Genomic DNA, 16,742 nt, shown 5'->3' on the forward strand with positions numbered 1-16,742 from the left:
AAAGATCCAGACTTTTGGGACAAGAATTCAATATATGACAAAAACTTCTAGGAAAACTGGAAAACCACTTGGCAGAAAGTAGGTATAGCCCAACACTTCACACCACATATGAAGATAAGATTAAAATACGTACCTGGTTTAGTCATCAAAGGGGATACCATAAGCAAATTAGGGGAGCGGAGTGTGGAATAGTTTGCCTATCAGATCTATGGATAAGGGAAGACTTTATTACCAAACAAGAGATAGATAACATTACTAGATGTAAAATGGTCAATTTTCATTATATTAAATTAAAAAGTTTTTGTGCAAACAAAACTTGCTGCCCACTTCCTCACAGAGAAATGAGTACAAAATGAACACATACAGATATATATTTTTCGACATGTCTAGTGTGGAAATTTATTTTGCTTGATTAACCATGTTTTTAACTGGGGTTTTGTTGATTCTTGATTTCTGAATTTACTTAATTTCCTAACTGGGAAGAATGGGGTGGAATGGGAGGAAGAGAAGGTCAATGTTTGCTAACTGAAAAAAATAATAAAATTTACTTTAAAAAAAAAAAAAGAAAGCCCTTTGACCCAGCAGTACCACTTCTAGGGCTGTATCGCAAAGAGATCATAAAAATGGGGAAAAGGACCCACATGTAAAAAAATATTTATAGCAGCTCCTTTTGTGGTGGTCAAGAATTGGAAATTACAGGGATGCCCATCAATTGGGGAATGGCTGAACAAGTTGTGGTACATGAATGTAATGGAATACTGTTGTGCTATAAGAAGCGATGAACAGGAAGACTTCAGAGAGGCCTGGAAGGACTTAGACAAGCAATGCTGAGTAAAGTGAGCAGAACTAGGAGAACATTGTACACAGGAACAACAACACTGTGTGATGACTAACTTTGACAGATTTGGCTCTTCTTGGTAACACAAGGATCTAAGACAACTCCAAAGGACTCATGATGAAAATGCTATCCACATCCAGAAAAAGAACTATGGAGTCTGAATGCAGATCAAAGACTATTTGCTCTCTCTTTTTTGTTTTGTTTCTTCTTTCTTATGGTTTCCCCCAATGGTTCTAATTCTTCTTTACAACATGACTAATATGAAAATAAGTTTAATATGAATGTATATGCAGAACCTATATCAGATTGCACAATCTCTTGGGATGATGGGAGGAGATGGAAGGGGAGAAAATCTGGAACTCATAAAATCGTACAGAAGTGAATGTTGAAAACTAAAAATGAACAAATAAATTTTTTAAAAAGAGAGAAAGAAAGAAAAAATCCCTGGGAACCTAGAATGGAGTACTCAGGTCAATGAAATTGCAGACCTACCAAATTATCAGAGTAAGATATTTCAGTGGTTGTATTGAAGTAAGTCTAATAATGTGGATGGTTAGAGCATGGCTAGAACAATCTGTGAATGACCAAGTTCACAACACTTTTAACTTTCAAGGACTGTGTCTTAATTCTGTATTTTGAGTTAAGGAAGTCAGGAAAGTGATTTTTTAAATTACAATTACAGAGCAATAATCAACTCTGGATAATCCAAATATTTTATTTACAAAGAGATAAATTAAAATTCACTAGAAGAAAAATGTTTTATAAAATACATACATATAAGTATATATACATACACATACATATATATGGTCTAATTTCTGACTTTATAACTATCAGCAACTCCTGATATAGAAATTTCCTTTATATTCTAAAATATTTATTTTGGTTGTTGACGAAAAGTTTAAGTTTCAGAATCTCTATTTTTAAATGGATTTTAATTGTTTTCTCTATAAAAAAACAAGTAAGCAAACATGAACAACAACAACCCTCAAATGCTACTTTTTACTTGTATTTGGTTTATGATTAAGAAGCAGTGTACTAGGCAACCTGTAGATTACCTTCCTGGAGTTTTCAAAAAACTGTTGAAAGGATAAAACTTTGCAAATCCTAAAGTATTATATACTACATATGAGATGATGATGATGATGAAGAAGAAATAAATAATTCCAAGAATTGCCATACTGGGTCAAATTCATGGATTGTGTACCTCAATACTGTGTTGCCAAGGACTCAAGGGGCATGCCTAGGAGGGGGCAGCTGCTGACCTCCTTCATGCCACCCTTAAAGGTGATATAGTTCTATTTTTTTAATTTAAGGAATTAGAATACGTAACAAGAAAAGAAAACTATCACTCTTTGCAGATGATATGATAGTATACTTGAAGAATCCCAAAGAATCAACTAAAAAACTAGCTGAAATAATTAACAACTTTAGCAAAGTCACAGGTTATAAAATAAACCCACATAAATCATCGGCATTTCTACATATTACCAATGAAGTGGTATTTATATTGGCTTTTGTAAACCTTTCCTATTTTCTGCTCTACTTTGTAGGTAATGAGTTCCAAGAATACATTTGTAACCCACCCATAACCAGGCTACAGTAGTTGGGTGGAACACCAGGTTACTGGCCAACAGTTCGGCAGGTTTATCCTTGAGTACTCTCAAAGGGCAGCCATCCAGTCTCAAGACTTTAGATGGTTTTTGTTGTTAATCACACTTATAACTTCCTGTTGACATTACAATAGTTAATTCAATGTAAGCACCATTTTGTAAAGACTTACCCTCCTTCACTTTCTGCCTCTTCAGAACTATTGCTAGTTGAGATGCCCCTGCTTGCCTCAGCTTTTTTCTTCCTAGCTGCTTGATGCTGAGGACTTGTCCTGTGGATAGCTGTCTTCCCCCGGAGTTCACCTCGAACATGTTTCTCCAGCTCTGGAATAGCTTCTTTGAGAAATCTGACCTCCTCTTTGAGTTCTTCTACACTCACCAGTAAATCATTTAATTTCTCCAGTATCTGAAATTGACTTTGCTGTAATACCACTACTGTTCCTCTTTCATTATGAACTGCATCTTGCAAATCAATTGAATGGAATTCATTGCTTAATGACAGAAATTTAGGCAAATTCATTGTTGTGCCAGGTTTACGAATTTTTTGGTACCAAACAATGATCAAGCTTATTCCAGCAGTCCCCATTATGATGCCAAATATTAATCCTTTACTTGTAGATTGAGACATTTCTCTGTTCTTTTGTTTCTGAAATTACAAAAAGAAATATAAATGAATGCTGTTTTTGGCTTTGTCCAATAAAAGCAACAATGTGTAGTTCATTTTAAAAGATTTTTATACCGAAGACCATGTATTTTTTAAATATATAAAAATGGAAACAAAAATCATACTATTTAAAATGGTACTATAAGTTATGTATTTAGAGAGTAAAATCCAAAGAAAGCATTATAAAAATATTTTTTACTGAACTCTCTTGTGATTACAGCTCCATTAAAACTAGTCCAGAAAAAAAAAAAAAGGTGACAGTTACCTACTGACACACTGCAAAGGGAAATCATTTGTGAAACTTCCATAAAAATCTAACTTGCTATCAAACATTCATAGATGGTTTCTATAAAAATGTGTGCCTTAGGGTTGGTTCATTGAAATTACTGAAGATATTTACCACCAAAGGACTAAGATGTTCTGAGAAAATGACTATATTCCCTAAGAAATGGAGAATGAACTACAGGCACTCAGTAGCATGGGAAATATAATGGTTTTCCCAAAAGGTACATAAAATAGAATACATTTTTGCATTCTGAACTTTCATTATATAATAGAATAACCATTAATATTTGTACAACTATGTTATAAATTACCATGTTTTATTCTATTTAGTTTTACTTTTCTAATAGTTTTACCCCACAGTACTTTCATAGGAACTTCATAAATTTTAATCAAACTAGCCAAATACATGGAGTTCATAAAGTTCTGTCCACAAAGACATAAAATGTTACTATGTGTAATAGGTTATATAATCAGAATTCAGGAGCCAGGAGGAAATTTGGTAATGATCTAATCCAATGTACTACATTGTACAAAAGAGTCCCAGAGAATTTAAATCACCAAGGTCACAGGGCTAGTCAGAGCAAACCAGTTTTCCTTAACTTCCAGTGTACCACATGACAGTACTTTTGTCACTTCATTACATTAGTGGCTCTGATGTTATACTCTACTTTAAAAACTATCATTAAGAAGAGCAACATTTTTATTTTCTCCAGAATACTATGAATAAATGCTTTATTTGACTGACCAAGAATTTATTAAGTGCCTCCTATATGTCAGGCACTGTACTCAGTGCTGGAAGGTCAAAGAAAGGCAAAAAACCAGTCTGTGCCCTTAAAGAGCTCACCATCTAAATGAAATGAGGTTATTCCATGTAAATGAATGTTCAAAATTACTGAAATTTACCACCTTTTTGGGGGGCAGCTAGGTCACACAGAATAGAGAGTGCCAGGCCTGGAGGCAGGAAGACTCATCTTCCTGAGCTGAAATCTCGTAGACACTTAATGTGTGACCCTGGGCAAGTCAGTTCCCTCCTCTGTAAAATAAGCTGGAGAAAGAAATTGGAAACCACTCCAGTATTTCTGCCAAGAAAATTCCAAATGGGGTCAGGAAGAGGTGGAGACAATTGAAAAATGACTGAACTTTTGTAAGCACCAAAATGCTTTAATTCTGTTCTGAATAAGTAAAGAAGCCAGATGAATGAGTTGTTATTCTATTTACAGAATGGCAAATTACCCCTAAATAAACTGAGTAATATTCTTTCTATAAAAAGTAAGATCAAAAACTAAAAATCACAAGGATTAAAAATGTTTTATAAAATACATATTTTTTGGTCCAGTCTTGTGACTCAATTCTTGATACAAAAACTTCTTTTATTAATGCAAACCAGCAACTCATCTCCAACTTAAGAGTCTTAAGAGAAATGTCTGGGGGAACTGAGAGGTTAAGTGACTTCCTATGGCTACATAGCTGAGTAGAGTCAGACACAGGACCAGAACCTAGGTATTCGGTCTCTGTCGAATAGATTACATCTCTCTTTGTCTCTCTTTGTCTCTTGATATAGATGTGTGTGTGTGTGTGTGTGTGTATATATATATTCTGTGTGTATATATATATATATATATATATTCTGTGTGTGTATATATATATATACACACACACACAGAATGAGTTAAAATGTTAAGATGTCATAAATGTAGAGAGAAGGATATAATATAGTATGGGATAAGGTAAATTCATAGTTATTAGTAATGTATCATTTGAAGGCAGTAATTACAATATGGGTAAGAAAAAATAGAAACTAAAAATGATAGAACTCCACTCTAACATTTGAATAACTTAAACAGCAATTTGAAAGTCGTTAGAAAAAAATTGTAACTGAATAACAAAAATTCCAGAAGCACAAATTACAAGTAAAATGCTAAATAAGATACATAACCATTTAAAAGTTCAAAACTCTTTTATTAAATTTTTAATTGCAAGTGACCTTACAGGTCATCTATCAATCATTCAACAAGTATTTAGTAAACTGACAAACACTATGCCAGAAGGTGAAGACTGTTTTTGGAAGTCTCTATCCTTAAGGAGCTAATTTTCTGTCAGGAGAAGCAGATGTACATGTACAACATGTATACAATCAATACAAGTTAAATTCCTGCAGCTGAGGGTTATTGGAAATGGCCTCCTGTAGGAGACAGTGTTTGAGCTGAGTTTGAAGGAAATCTGGGATTCTAAAGAGGTGGAGGTTATCTATGTCCAGGTCCCTCATTTCAAAGATAAGGGATAACTTCCAAATAATACACCTTCAGAAAACAAAACTTAGTGCTTGCTGGAATTCTTAATTTAAATTGCAGGACTTAACTGATTCAAGAAACTAGTTTAGAAATATTATTTGTGCTATACATTTTGAATCCTCTCATGTTATGTTGTGCACATGAAATGCTTTTTTCTTATTTTGCATATAAGTTTACATGTTTTTCTTTTCTCTATTGTGTATTTATGTTTTAGTATTTAAGTCTAAAATAAAAATGTTTTAAAGGCAAAAAAAAAATATTATTTGTGTAAGCAGTAAAAAGCATTCCAAAGCATTTACTGACTCACAAAGAACCTTTTAGAAAGGGCCTAGAGCTCAGAGCTAAGAAGCGTGGCAGAGGTTCCTGGTAAAAGAAAGCTAGATCAACAACTTTAGTACTACTGCCTTACTGTGGAAAAGGACTGGAAATGGGAGGTGGAGTTGGGGGTGAGGGTTGGTTAGCTGGCTGAATTAAACTGCTCAAAGCCTGGCTTAACATGATTTAGATCTCTCTTGGCTGAATCCAAGTTTACATTGTTTGTTTATCTTGTATGAAGATACCGGGAGCTAGGTGGCAGAGAGAGTGCCAGACTTCGAGTCAGTAAGATGTGAATTTGAATGCTGCCTCACATACTTACTGTGTGGCACTGTACAAGTCATTTAACCTTTTTCAGCCTCAATTTCCTCACCTGTAAAATAGGAATAATAACATCTACTTCCCTGAGCTGGGGCAGGTGGGTGGCTCAGTAGAGTGTTGGGGCTGGAGTCAGAAAAATTCATCTTTCTGAGTTCAAATCTAGCCTCAGATATTACAGGTTGCGTGACCCTGGGTAAGTCACTTAACCCTATTTGTCTTGGTTTTCTCATTTGTAAAATGAGCTGGAGAAGGAAATGGAAAACCATTCCAATATCTTTGCCAAGCAAACCTCAAATAGGGTGATGAAGAGTCAGACACAACTGAAAAATGTCCCAGGGTTGTTGTGAGAATTGAATGACTTGTTTCACAGATAACACACAGGAGGCACTGGAATCCAGACTTTAACAGGTTCACTCCTGATCTGATCAGACAGACAGACAGCTTCGGAGGGGTTAATAATCAGCTTTATTCTAATCTAGTCTTCTCAAAGGGTTGTGGGAGAACCAGCTCCTATAGCATTCCCTATTCACTCTTCTTGAAGGGGCCAGGGAGAATATAGTAGGAGCTACAACTCCAATGGAATCCCCTAAGCCTCAATGGGGGCCAATCAAGGCACACACAGCATTACACTGTCATATTACCCTTATGGGTTCCTGACTCAGTCACCAGTGACCACTTGATTTATAGTGCAACAGACAAAGAAGACATCTTGCCAATATTAAGCTCACAGCTAACTTCAGCAGTTATTGGCTCAATGGGCTCAAGTGTAGTAAATATTATGTCACCCCTATATCTCACTGCACAGTCTCAATAGGACTGCCTATCACTATGAGTCTAGGAATTACTATCTAGGATCCTTGGGGCTATTCTGGGAGTTATTATCTAACATCTGGAAACTAGACATTGCCATGGCCCTGGATCCTGACAAACTAAACCCTAAAAGGGATAACAAAATCCCTACTTACAGCTATATAAATGCTAGGTATCATCATTATTAGTTCTACATGGTTGAAGGAATATTGTTGTCCTTTGTTTTTGAAAAGGACCAAAATGACATCACCATTGTAAAGTGAAATTTCAGTGTGTCGAACTGTAGCTGATCAGATCAATACGAGCTCAGAATACTCTACCACAGGTTGGGCATAGAGAGTCTGTATGAATATTTGGGGTGCATATCCCAAATTTGTGCATCCTGCGTTTACTTTGTGCTGTCTCAACTCTACTTTGCTCAAAGAGCACAGCAACTTTTCTTCTGTGGGCACACCATGCTGAGCGGTCCTATGCCAGTGTCTCCCATGTTGCACAGTCAAATCCAAAGTTCTTGAGAGACCTTGAGTGTCCTTGTATTGTTTCTTCTGGCCACCATGTGATCACCTGTCCCATGCAAGTTCTCCATAAGACAAGCGTACATTTGACATTCAAACAACGTGGCCAGGCCATTGGAGTTGCGCTCTCTGAAGCATAGAGTTTGAATACTTGGCAGTTCAGCTCAAGCAAGGACTTCAGTGTCTGGCACCTTATCCTGCCAAGTGATCCTCAGAATCTTCCTAAGACAGTTCAAATGGAAGTGATTCAGTTTCCTGGCATGGCAGTGGTAGACTGTCCATGTTTCACAAGCATACAACAATGAGGTCAGCACAACTGCTCTGTAGTTTGGTAGTCAAATACCTCTTCTCTCCCAAACTTTTCTTCAGAGCCTCCCAAACACTGAGCTAGCTCCAGCAATGCGTGCATCAACCTCACTGTCAATGTGTACCTCCCTGGAAAGTACACTACCAAGGTAAGTGAACTTATCCACAGTATTCAAAACTTTTCTATTTGTTGTAACTGATGATTCTATGTATGAATGGTATGGTGGTGGCTGATGGAGCACCTGTGTTTTTTTGGTATTATTAGGCAAAAATTAGCATAGGCAGCAGAGAAGTGATCCATACTTTGTTGCATCTCAGTTTCAGAGGCTGCATTCAGTGAAATTATGTACCAACACTCCCTCCACTTTGGTCTTGGCTTGTAGCCTTTTCAAATTGAAGAACTTACCATCAGTATGGTAGTTGACTTTGATGCTGTGTTCATCCTCATTGAAAGCATTTATCAACATGGCTGAAAACATCATGCTAAAAAGCATGGGAGCAAGCACACAGCCTTGTTTCACTCTATTGCTTATTGGGAAGGCACAAGAGCTTTGTCCATTATCCAGAACTCAGGCAAACATGCCATCATGAAATTGATGTACAATATTGATGAACTTCTCTGGACAACCAAATTTTGACATTATTTTCCATAAGCCTAACTTATGGCTTATGGCTTGCAATAGTATGGATGTGAATTGATGAGAGTCTGGAGTATGGTGAAGGTAGGGGATATATCACTTTTAGAAATATTCACCTCTTGTCCCATCTTCTCTATTCTTCTCTGAAATTTGTCTTCATTAAAGTCTTTCCTAAGTGTCCTGTTGACCTAAGTTCCCTAAACTACTCTTAAATAGTGTCAGTCTGGATTGCTTCTGATACTTTCAGTTATTAATACTAACATGTGTCAAAGGCCTTGGTCAGATCTACAAATGTTGTGTACAGACCTCTGTTCTGCTCCTGGCATTTCTCCTGGAGTTGTCAGGTAGCAAACACCATATCGACTATTCCTCAGCCCTTTCTGAAGCCACAGTGGCTCTTGGGTATATGCCCATCTTCCATTTAAAGGATCAGCCTATTAAGGAGGACTCTAGCAAGAATTTTGCCAGCAATGACTAAGAGAGAGACTCCCCTGTGATTGTTCCAGGACAATCTACTCCCTTTGCTCTTATAGAGATGGACAATGGAGACATCCTTGAACTCACCTCCTCTTGCCATATAACCTGGAAAATTTCAGTCAACTTCTGTATGAACAATGGTCCCCCTACCTTGTAAATCTCAGCTGGAATAGAATCAGCACCAGGTGTTTTGCCAAATAAAAGGAGCCTAATGGCCCTCAAAACCTCTTTTTCAGCTGGAGGTTCAGCTAAGGATCAAAAGCAAGATACAAGTAAAGCTTAGAGAGATGAAGGATTCCTGGCTCAGTAAGATGGCAGACAAAATTCAGTTTTATGCTGATAGCAACTCTCTAAAGTGCTTTTATGACTCCCTGAAAGCTATTTATGGACCAAAAACCTATGGTGCATCACAACTACTCAGTGTTGATGGAGTCACATTGATTAGTGATAAGGACATGATCCTAGAGAGATGGGCTGAACGCTTCCAGTGTTCTCAACAGACCATCATCAATCAATGCTGAGGTCACTGACTGTTTATGTCAAGCTGAAGTCAATCCCTCCTTAACTGAACTTCCAATTAGTTCTATATATCATCATAATGAAGACAGGTGAATTCGTCATTAATTTGTGGTGGAGGGATTTTTTCTTTTGTTTCATTTATAAACATAGAGCACCAGTGCAGGAGTCAGGAGGACCTGAGTTCAAATCTCACCTCAGACACTTGACACTCACTAGCTGTGTGACCTTGGGCAAGTCACTTAGCCCCAATTGCCTCATCCTGGGTCACTTCCAGTCATCCTGATGAATAGCTGGTCACTGGATTCAGATGGCTCTGAAGGAGAAGTGAGGCTGGTGACCTGCACAGCCCTCCCTCATGCAAAAAAACAAAGTCAAGTGCAAGTTATGTCATTATTTCTCCGATGGCATTGTCTTCTTTGGCAACGAAGGACGAACAACAAACATGAACGTACTACGAATATCCTAATGAGAATTCTAGATTTGGGGTCAGAATGGGGAATAAAAAGTATTATACAGAAAATATAGACTTGGCCTTTTATTATTGGTGGTTCTTAATAAGAGTTATCTCTCTCCTTTTTTTAACCTTATGACAAATAGGTCTCCACAATTATACAGATACATTTCTTGTTCTAATCAAGAGCTTTCTCAGGCATTTTAAAAGTAAATGTAGATACTCAGAGAGGGCAATTTACGATGGGTCAGAGATAAACTGAGAGCAAATAGTCAAGAAGATGAGACAAAAGTTAGTCTTGTAATAAACAGAAAGAAAAGGAAATGTGAACAAAGAAAGGAGGAAATTAGAGAAAAAGCCAAGAAAAGTGAGAAAAGATATTTATGGGGAGGTTATTAATAACTGAAAGTATCAGAAGCAATCCAGAATGACACTATTTAAGAGTAGTTTAGGAAACTTAGGTCAACAGGACACTTAGGAAAGACTTTAATGAAGACAAATTTCAGAGAAGAACAGAGAAGATGGGACAAGAGGTGAATATTTCTAAAAGTGATATATCCCTACTACCTTCACCGGACTTTCAGACTCTTCTAATTATCTTCTTTTGAATCCAACGTATGGTACACCCTGTTGTCAGATCAAGCTTCCTTTCGTTAATGATTGCCTCCTTGCTGTAAATCATGCCATCCTCCCTTCTCATCTCCAGATATCTACATTAAAGAAGTTCTGCTTAAAGAACCAAACTTAACGTAGGGAATCCATTTTATAATCTCAACAGACAGTCATCTCTTCTCTTGGAATATTTCAAGGTCCGGCCCAAGAGCAGCTTTCTTTTCCGGTCGGAGAGCTAAAGCGGAAATCAAAGGAATGTCACAGATACGGTGACAAGGATAAAGTCCCATTTTCTCGGCAGGTTTGTCACGTCACCCTATCCTAATTCTTTTCCCTCTGCTACACCGCAGTGGTATTTGCAGAGCGCTTACTTGTTTAGCGCATACACCGACCCGAGGCTCCCTAAGGCAGGGGCTGTCCTTGGCGCCTCTGGAGCCCCTGCACCGGACACAGGGCACCTAGCGGGCACTCACCAAATGCTTCCTGCCTGCTTGGCCCACGCGACCTCCCGGTGTCCGTCCTACATCACGTAGCTGCGCCCTTCTCTACACCACCCGGTAAAGCCGGCGTCGGGCCCGTAAGGACTGACTGTGTGATACAGGGCCTGCTTCCTGCGGCCTAGTGGAAATGGCCAGGCCAGCAGGGGCCCGCTCTGTCCCGGGGAACCACAGAAGCACTCTCCGTTTTCATCAGTCTTTTTTCCTGGGGTGGCTCAGAAGGAGCCGCATCCCGCCCGGGCCTCACCTAAGGCTGGGGGGAGGGGTGACCCATGCAGGCTGGGGGGCTCCGAACTGGCCCGGGTCTAGATCCTGGGCACCGCGGGGCGCTGGGTTTGGGGTCGGAGGCCACCTCGTCACCGCGGACGGATCGGTACGGCTGGGGGCCTCAGTTTCCCCAGATGTAAAACGAGACGGTTGGGCTCGTTGGCCCCTCGATGGGGTCCCTGGCGGCGCAAGAGGCTGAGGCAGGAGACGCGCGGGGGTCGGCGGTTTTCGGTGTTCCCGCCCCGTTCTCTAGAGCCAGGGTAGGGAGGACGAGGGTCAGAGCCTCGGAAACAGAACAGGGGAGGGTCGCGCGGGGCATGCTGGGGCGGAGGAGGGAGAGGCGCAGGCGCGTTGGCCCCTCCTCCCCTTCCTTCCCCTCCTCCTCCGCACTCCACCCCCACCCTTCAACGCCCGCGTACCTGCTTCCCCCCCCCCCCCCCCCGCCACGCCAGACCGTGTCCCTCCCCCTGCTGCTCCCCCAGCCTCGCTCCCGCGCGCCCCCTCCCCCACCTCGCTCTCTCCTCCTTACCCCAACGCCGCGCGTGGGCTTCCTGCTGCGGGTGGGGTGGAGGGCGGCGCGGCGCGGCGTGCTCTCGCCCCCTCTGCTGCCCGGCCCGTGTGACCTGGAAAACCCGGACTGGCGGTGCCTGGGCGGGGAGGTTGGGCCGATGCCCGCCCCGGGTCCGAGGCGGACGGCGCCCCGAGGCCGGGCGGGCAGCCTTGGGTCCGGCCTTGTGTGACCCGAGGAGGACGCCGGGCCCTCTGCCCAGGCCGGCCCATCGATTTTTGGGATCAGACTAGGCCCGGGAGCCTCCGAGCGGGGGAAGGGCTCGGACACCGGCCCGCTCCCCTGGGTGTGCGGCACGGACCCGCCTTTGTAATCGGAAGAAATGGCTTGCAGTCCCGACGGACGTAACTAGGCCTGGGCTCCGTGGGACTTTGGACGAGTCACCCCCTTCCGGGCTCGGGCCGCGGAGACTCTAGAACGTGTCCCGAGGGGCCAGGCACGGGCCGCGTGGAGATCGTGGGACAGCGGGCAGCTGAACATGCAGTGCATTCAAATGCAGATACGGACGTTGGAAATGCATTAAGGCAGCTTGAACTTGGGCATGATCTAGAGATGATTTTACAAAAAACCAACTATTGGCAAACACCGTCTGGTCAATATTTACCTTGGGTAAACGCAGCCAAGTCAAGCTTAGGAGAACTCCTCTGTAAAAAAGCAGCAGCTAAGTCTGCTGTTAACCAGTGTTTGGATGTAAAATGGCAGATTTCCCCACATTGCCAAAAAACAGCTCTGAAAGACAACGCAAAGGTCCTGAAAGCTATTTTTTTTCTAAACTCTTAGGGGGGAAAAGCCTTGTCTTTTCCCACTCTAATTCATTTTCCACTCAGCTGTCAAATTGATCTATACAATTCTGACCATGTTCCCCTCTTTGTCTCAATTCAGTAAGTTCCAGTGATTCCCTATTACCTCCAGAATCAATGATAAATCTTCTGTTTGGATTTTAAAGTCCTTAAATTGTCTCCTTCCTATCTTTCCAGTCTTTTTACATCATGCTTCCTCCATATATCAGCTAAAATTCCACATTCTGCCACAGCCTTACCTAGTTCTCGGATGGGAAGGAGCCTGATTATGGAGAGCTTTGAATGAACAGAAGATTTTATATATGACCTTAGATGTGATTGAGAGGTACTGAAGTTTATTTAACAGGAGGGTCATTTGGTCAGATCTTGTAACTGGAGGACAGACTGGAATAGAGGAGAGGCTTGAGGCAGGAAGACCAACTACCAGGCAATTTCAATAGCCCAGATATAAGGGGTTCAAGGTGGTGGTAATATCGGATGAGAGAATATAGGGGCATATAGAAGAGATGTTTAAGGGTAGAAACAACAGAATTTGGCAACAGAGTGGATATAGAGTTAGGGAGAGTGAAGAAACTAGGATGGCACTCAAGTTGCATGTCTGGGTTTCCTGGCAAGTAATTAGGAAGATGGAAGGATTTGGGGGAAAAGATGAGTTGTCAGTCAATAAACATTTTTAGAAGCCTATTAGATTAGTTTTGATTGCAAAACCTACGCCAACTTCACAGCACCCCCCTTTTCACTCTGGCCACTCCAGAAAAATGTGTATCCAGCTCTGAATTCAGTAAGCTGGCCTTCATTTGCCAGCCCTGTTTCACTCAGGGCTGCTATTTGAATGCAATACCTGTTGAGTTCTCTTGCAGTAAGAGCTGTTCATCTTTCAGGTCTATTGGATTTTGTGTTGTCTATAAGTGTGTCCACGTTCCATGTGCCAATGGTGAGTGGAATTGTCTTTGCAGACTTTTTGTACATTTTTTTTTTTTGATGTGTTTCAACTGCAGGTGGGATTCCCTGCCTGCCATGGTAATCAGGCCAGGATTGGATGAGCAGACAGTGTTTAGGGCACCTTTCCTCACACCAGGGGGTGAGCAGTTCAATCCTTAAAAAGTTTCTCAGACACTCAGAGGGCTGCTGAATGAAATGACACTGAGACACTGAGGTCCTTATTCAAACTAAACTGCCAAGCATCCAAACTATGCTTTCAGAGTGCAACTCCAATGTGCTGGCCACGTTGTTCAAATGCAAAACCATACATGTGTCAAAAAGACTCTTATGGAGAACTCACACAGGGCAGGAGATCACATAGTGGTCAGAAGAAGTGATACAAGGACACTCTCAAGGTCTCTTTCAAGAACTTTGGAAGTGATTGTGTGACATGGGAAACACTGGCACAGGACCACTCAGTGTGGCATGCCCACATCAGAGAAGGTACTGTGCTCTGTGAACAAAGCAGAATTGAAACAGCTCAAAAATTTGAGAAACACAGGATAAGCAAATTTGGGGTATCTACTCCAAATGTTCACATGGATTATTTGTGCCCAGTAGGGCATTCGGAGATGGTATTGATCTGATCAGCCACAGTCAGACACATTGGAACTTAACTTTATCATAGTGATGTCATTTTGGTCCTCTTCCAGTACAAAGGACACCAACCAACCATTAAAAGCCTGCTTTGTGCCATAGTCCTACTGTGCTGAGTGCTGAGGAGACAAAGACAAAAGACACTCCCTGTCCTCAAGAAGCTCACAATCTAACTGGGTGAAGGTAACACATAAAAAGCTGAAAAGGGGGGGGAGGGGGAAGAGTACCCAGCATATGTGGTTTCTCCTGTTATCCACTTCCCAGTCAGAGGGAGGGAGGGGCTGAAACGGCAAATATTACTGGGGGGAGGGGTCTTAGTTTCAGAGCTAATTTTATCTTGTAGGAAGATGAGTTTTGGGGAGGTAATGGTGACATCCAGGTGAGCAGCAAGGTGAGAAGTTTTGGACATGCTGAATTTAATATGTCTGTGGCACATTCAGTCCAAGATATCCAGTAAACAGGCACTTGAAGTTCCAAGTTGTTTGTGCTTTGTTCTCCAAGAGGACCATGGCATCGGGAATGTGATACCATGACTTCCAAGTGAATTGGATTTATGTGGCTGAGGGCTGTGCGAAGTCACCAGCCTCACTGTCTTCTCTGGAGCCATATAGGTCCAGTGGCAAGATATAGATCAGGATGTCTGGAGATGGCGCCTTTGAGAATGGAAGTCAGGAGTAAAATTAGTGCTGGTTAGGTAGATTTGAGAATCATCAGGATGCCTATGATAATGGAATCCATAGGAGTTGGTGTGATCAACAAGTACATATAGCATGGAGAAGAAAAGAGGCCCCAAGACAAAGGCCTGGGAGACACACACCATTAGTGGGCATGAGAGATAAAGAAGCAGCAGTCCAGGTAGGAGGAGAACCAGAATAGAGAAGGATCATCAAAGCTAGAGGTAGTTTATCCAGGAGAATATGGCAAAGGACAGTGTCAGCGGCTGCATGTCATCTCTCCCTTTGGAATGGGAGCTCCTTGAGGTCAGGGATTGTTTTCACTTTTCTTTGTACCCTTAGTGCTTATTACAGTCCTTGGCATAGAGTAGGTGATTAATAAATGCTTGAAGACTTGAGAATGATAACATATTTGTATAACAAAATTCCATGCGTTAACAGGAACTTTTCAACAAATCTGGAATGTTCTGCTTCTTGGAGAAAATGGGGTTCCACCTTTGTCGGGGAAAGAACTACTGGGACTGGGTGACCACTCCCTCATTCTCCCTCACTGGGCTTCTAATCTATGCATTACAATTAGATTATTTGAAGGGACAGGAGTCTTTTGAGCAGGTCAGGACTAAAGCTGCTTCCCTAGTCACTTGGTTAGGGAATAGTTTTGCACTAAGTCTAACAGTTTAGTCTGACCAAATGAGCTCTAATAGCTTAATCTGGCCAAGTTAGTTCTCCAACCATGCACTTACACAATCATAGATAAGAGCAAACACTTTTCTTAGAGAGCAGGAATGGGGAAGCCAAACAGATTAGTTTAGGGGCAGTAGAATACACAAGAGCTCTGCCACTGGAAACAAAATGAAATATCAACTTAGCTCTAGGGAGTTATTTCACATGAGGATTCCTCTCTTAGCAGAATCTAGGGATGCAGGTGCTGGGAATCAAGAGACAACATTGGTTGGGATAGCTGTTTCCCCACTGCCCCAAGGAATCCCTTAATCTCTGGGCTCCATCATCTTCAGTACCCCCCCCCCCCCCCCCCCCCAGGAATCATGGATACTTTTACTGTATCTTCAGAGGAGTGAAATGTTGAAAGCTACAGTCACGTCTGAACAGTCTGTGAGAGTATTAACAATTTAACTGTCATTTTTAGCAAGTTAATGTTCATGGTTAGAGTGAGACTGAGGAACCAAAGAAAAAGATAACTTTTTCCCTAAAAGACTGAGTGATTTAAACTGTCAGTGAGAGACTGAAGAGACATTTCCTGAGAGAACTGAGCTTATCTTACTTTTATCTTGCAAAGAAATATTCCATATCATAGCACCCCTTCCCTCACCTCTCTAATTTTAAATTTTAAAATAGCAAATCTATTTTTTTCTCCATCTCACTTGCCATCCTCTTTGGGAGAAAAAGAGAAAAGAAAAATATATTTGTGGTCACAAATGGGCAGTCAAATAAAGCAAATTCCCTCACTGACTGCAAACAAAATTTTATGTTTCATTCTGTACCCTAAATCTTAGTATGTTTCATCATCATTCCTTTGGAAACATAGATGGTCATTGTATTAATCATAGTTCTTATAGCTTTCAAAGTTGTTTGTCTTTATAGTGTTGTTAATAATATAAATTGTTCTCCTAGTTATGTTCATTTCGTTCTTTGTTTATAAAAGTTTTCAAAATTGCTTATTTTTATAATATTAATGTTTAAGTATA

At 41.0% G+C, this 16,742-nt stretch overlaps 1 protein-coding gene and 1 long non-coding RNA gene across 17 annotated transcripts in view; one reads left to right on the plus strand and one right to left on the minus strand.

Moving 5' to 3' along the window:
- Window positions 1-16,742, minus strand: part of RMDN2 (regulator of microtubule dynamics 2) — a 100,759-nt gene that overhangs the window by 67,862 nt on the left and 16,155 nt on the right. For 7 of the 12 annotated variants that reach the window (XR_011972802.1, XM_072635847.1, XM_072635846.1 and 4 more), the window contains one exon: window positions 2,622-3,094. Coding sequence is in view for 11 of the 12 variants with exons in the window: in XM_072635847.1 (XP_072491948.1) it covers window positions 2,622-3,076 (455 nt within the window). In the remaining variant the exon portion in view is untranslated. Of the gene's footprint in view, window positions 1-2,621; window positions 3,095-7,289; window positions 8,356-10,607; window positions 11,748-11,945; window positions 12,466-16,742 lie in introns of those variants that run through there. The other 5 variants (XM_072635843.1, XM_072635851.1, XM_072635848.1 and 2 more) reach the window with 5 other exon arrangements.
- The window catches only part of LOC140521124 (uncharacterized), a 189,383-nt gene continuing 185,221 nt past the window's right edge, over window positions 12,581-16,742 (plus strand). For all 5 annotated transcript variants that reach the window (XR_011972807.1, XR_011972804.1, XR_011972805.1 and 2 more), the window contains exon 1: window positions 12,581-14,545. This is a non-coding gene — a long non-coding RNA (uncharacterized lncRNA). The remainder of the gene's footprint in view (window positions 14,546-16,742) is intronic.

Source organism: Notamacropus eugenii, chromosome 1 (assembly GCF_028372415.1).
Source record: "Notamacropus eugenii isolate mMacEug1 chromosome 1, mMacEug1.pri_v2, whole genome shotgun sequence".
Taxonomy (NCBI): Eukaryota; Metazoa; Chordata; class Mammalia; order Diprotodontia; family Macropodidae; genus Notamacropus; species Notamacropus eugenii.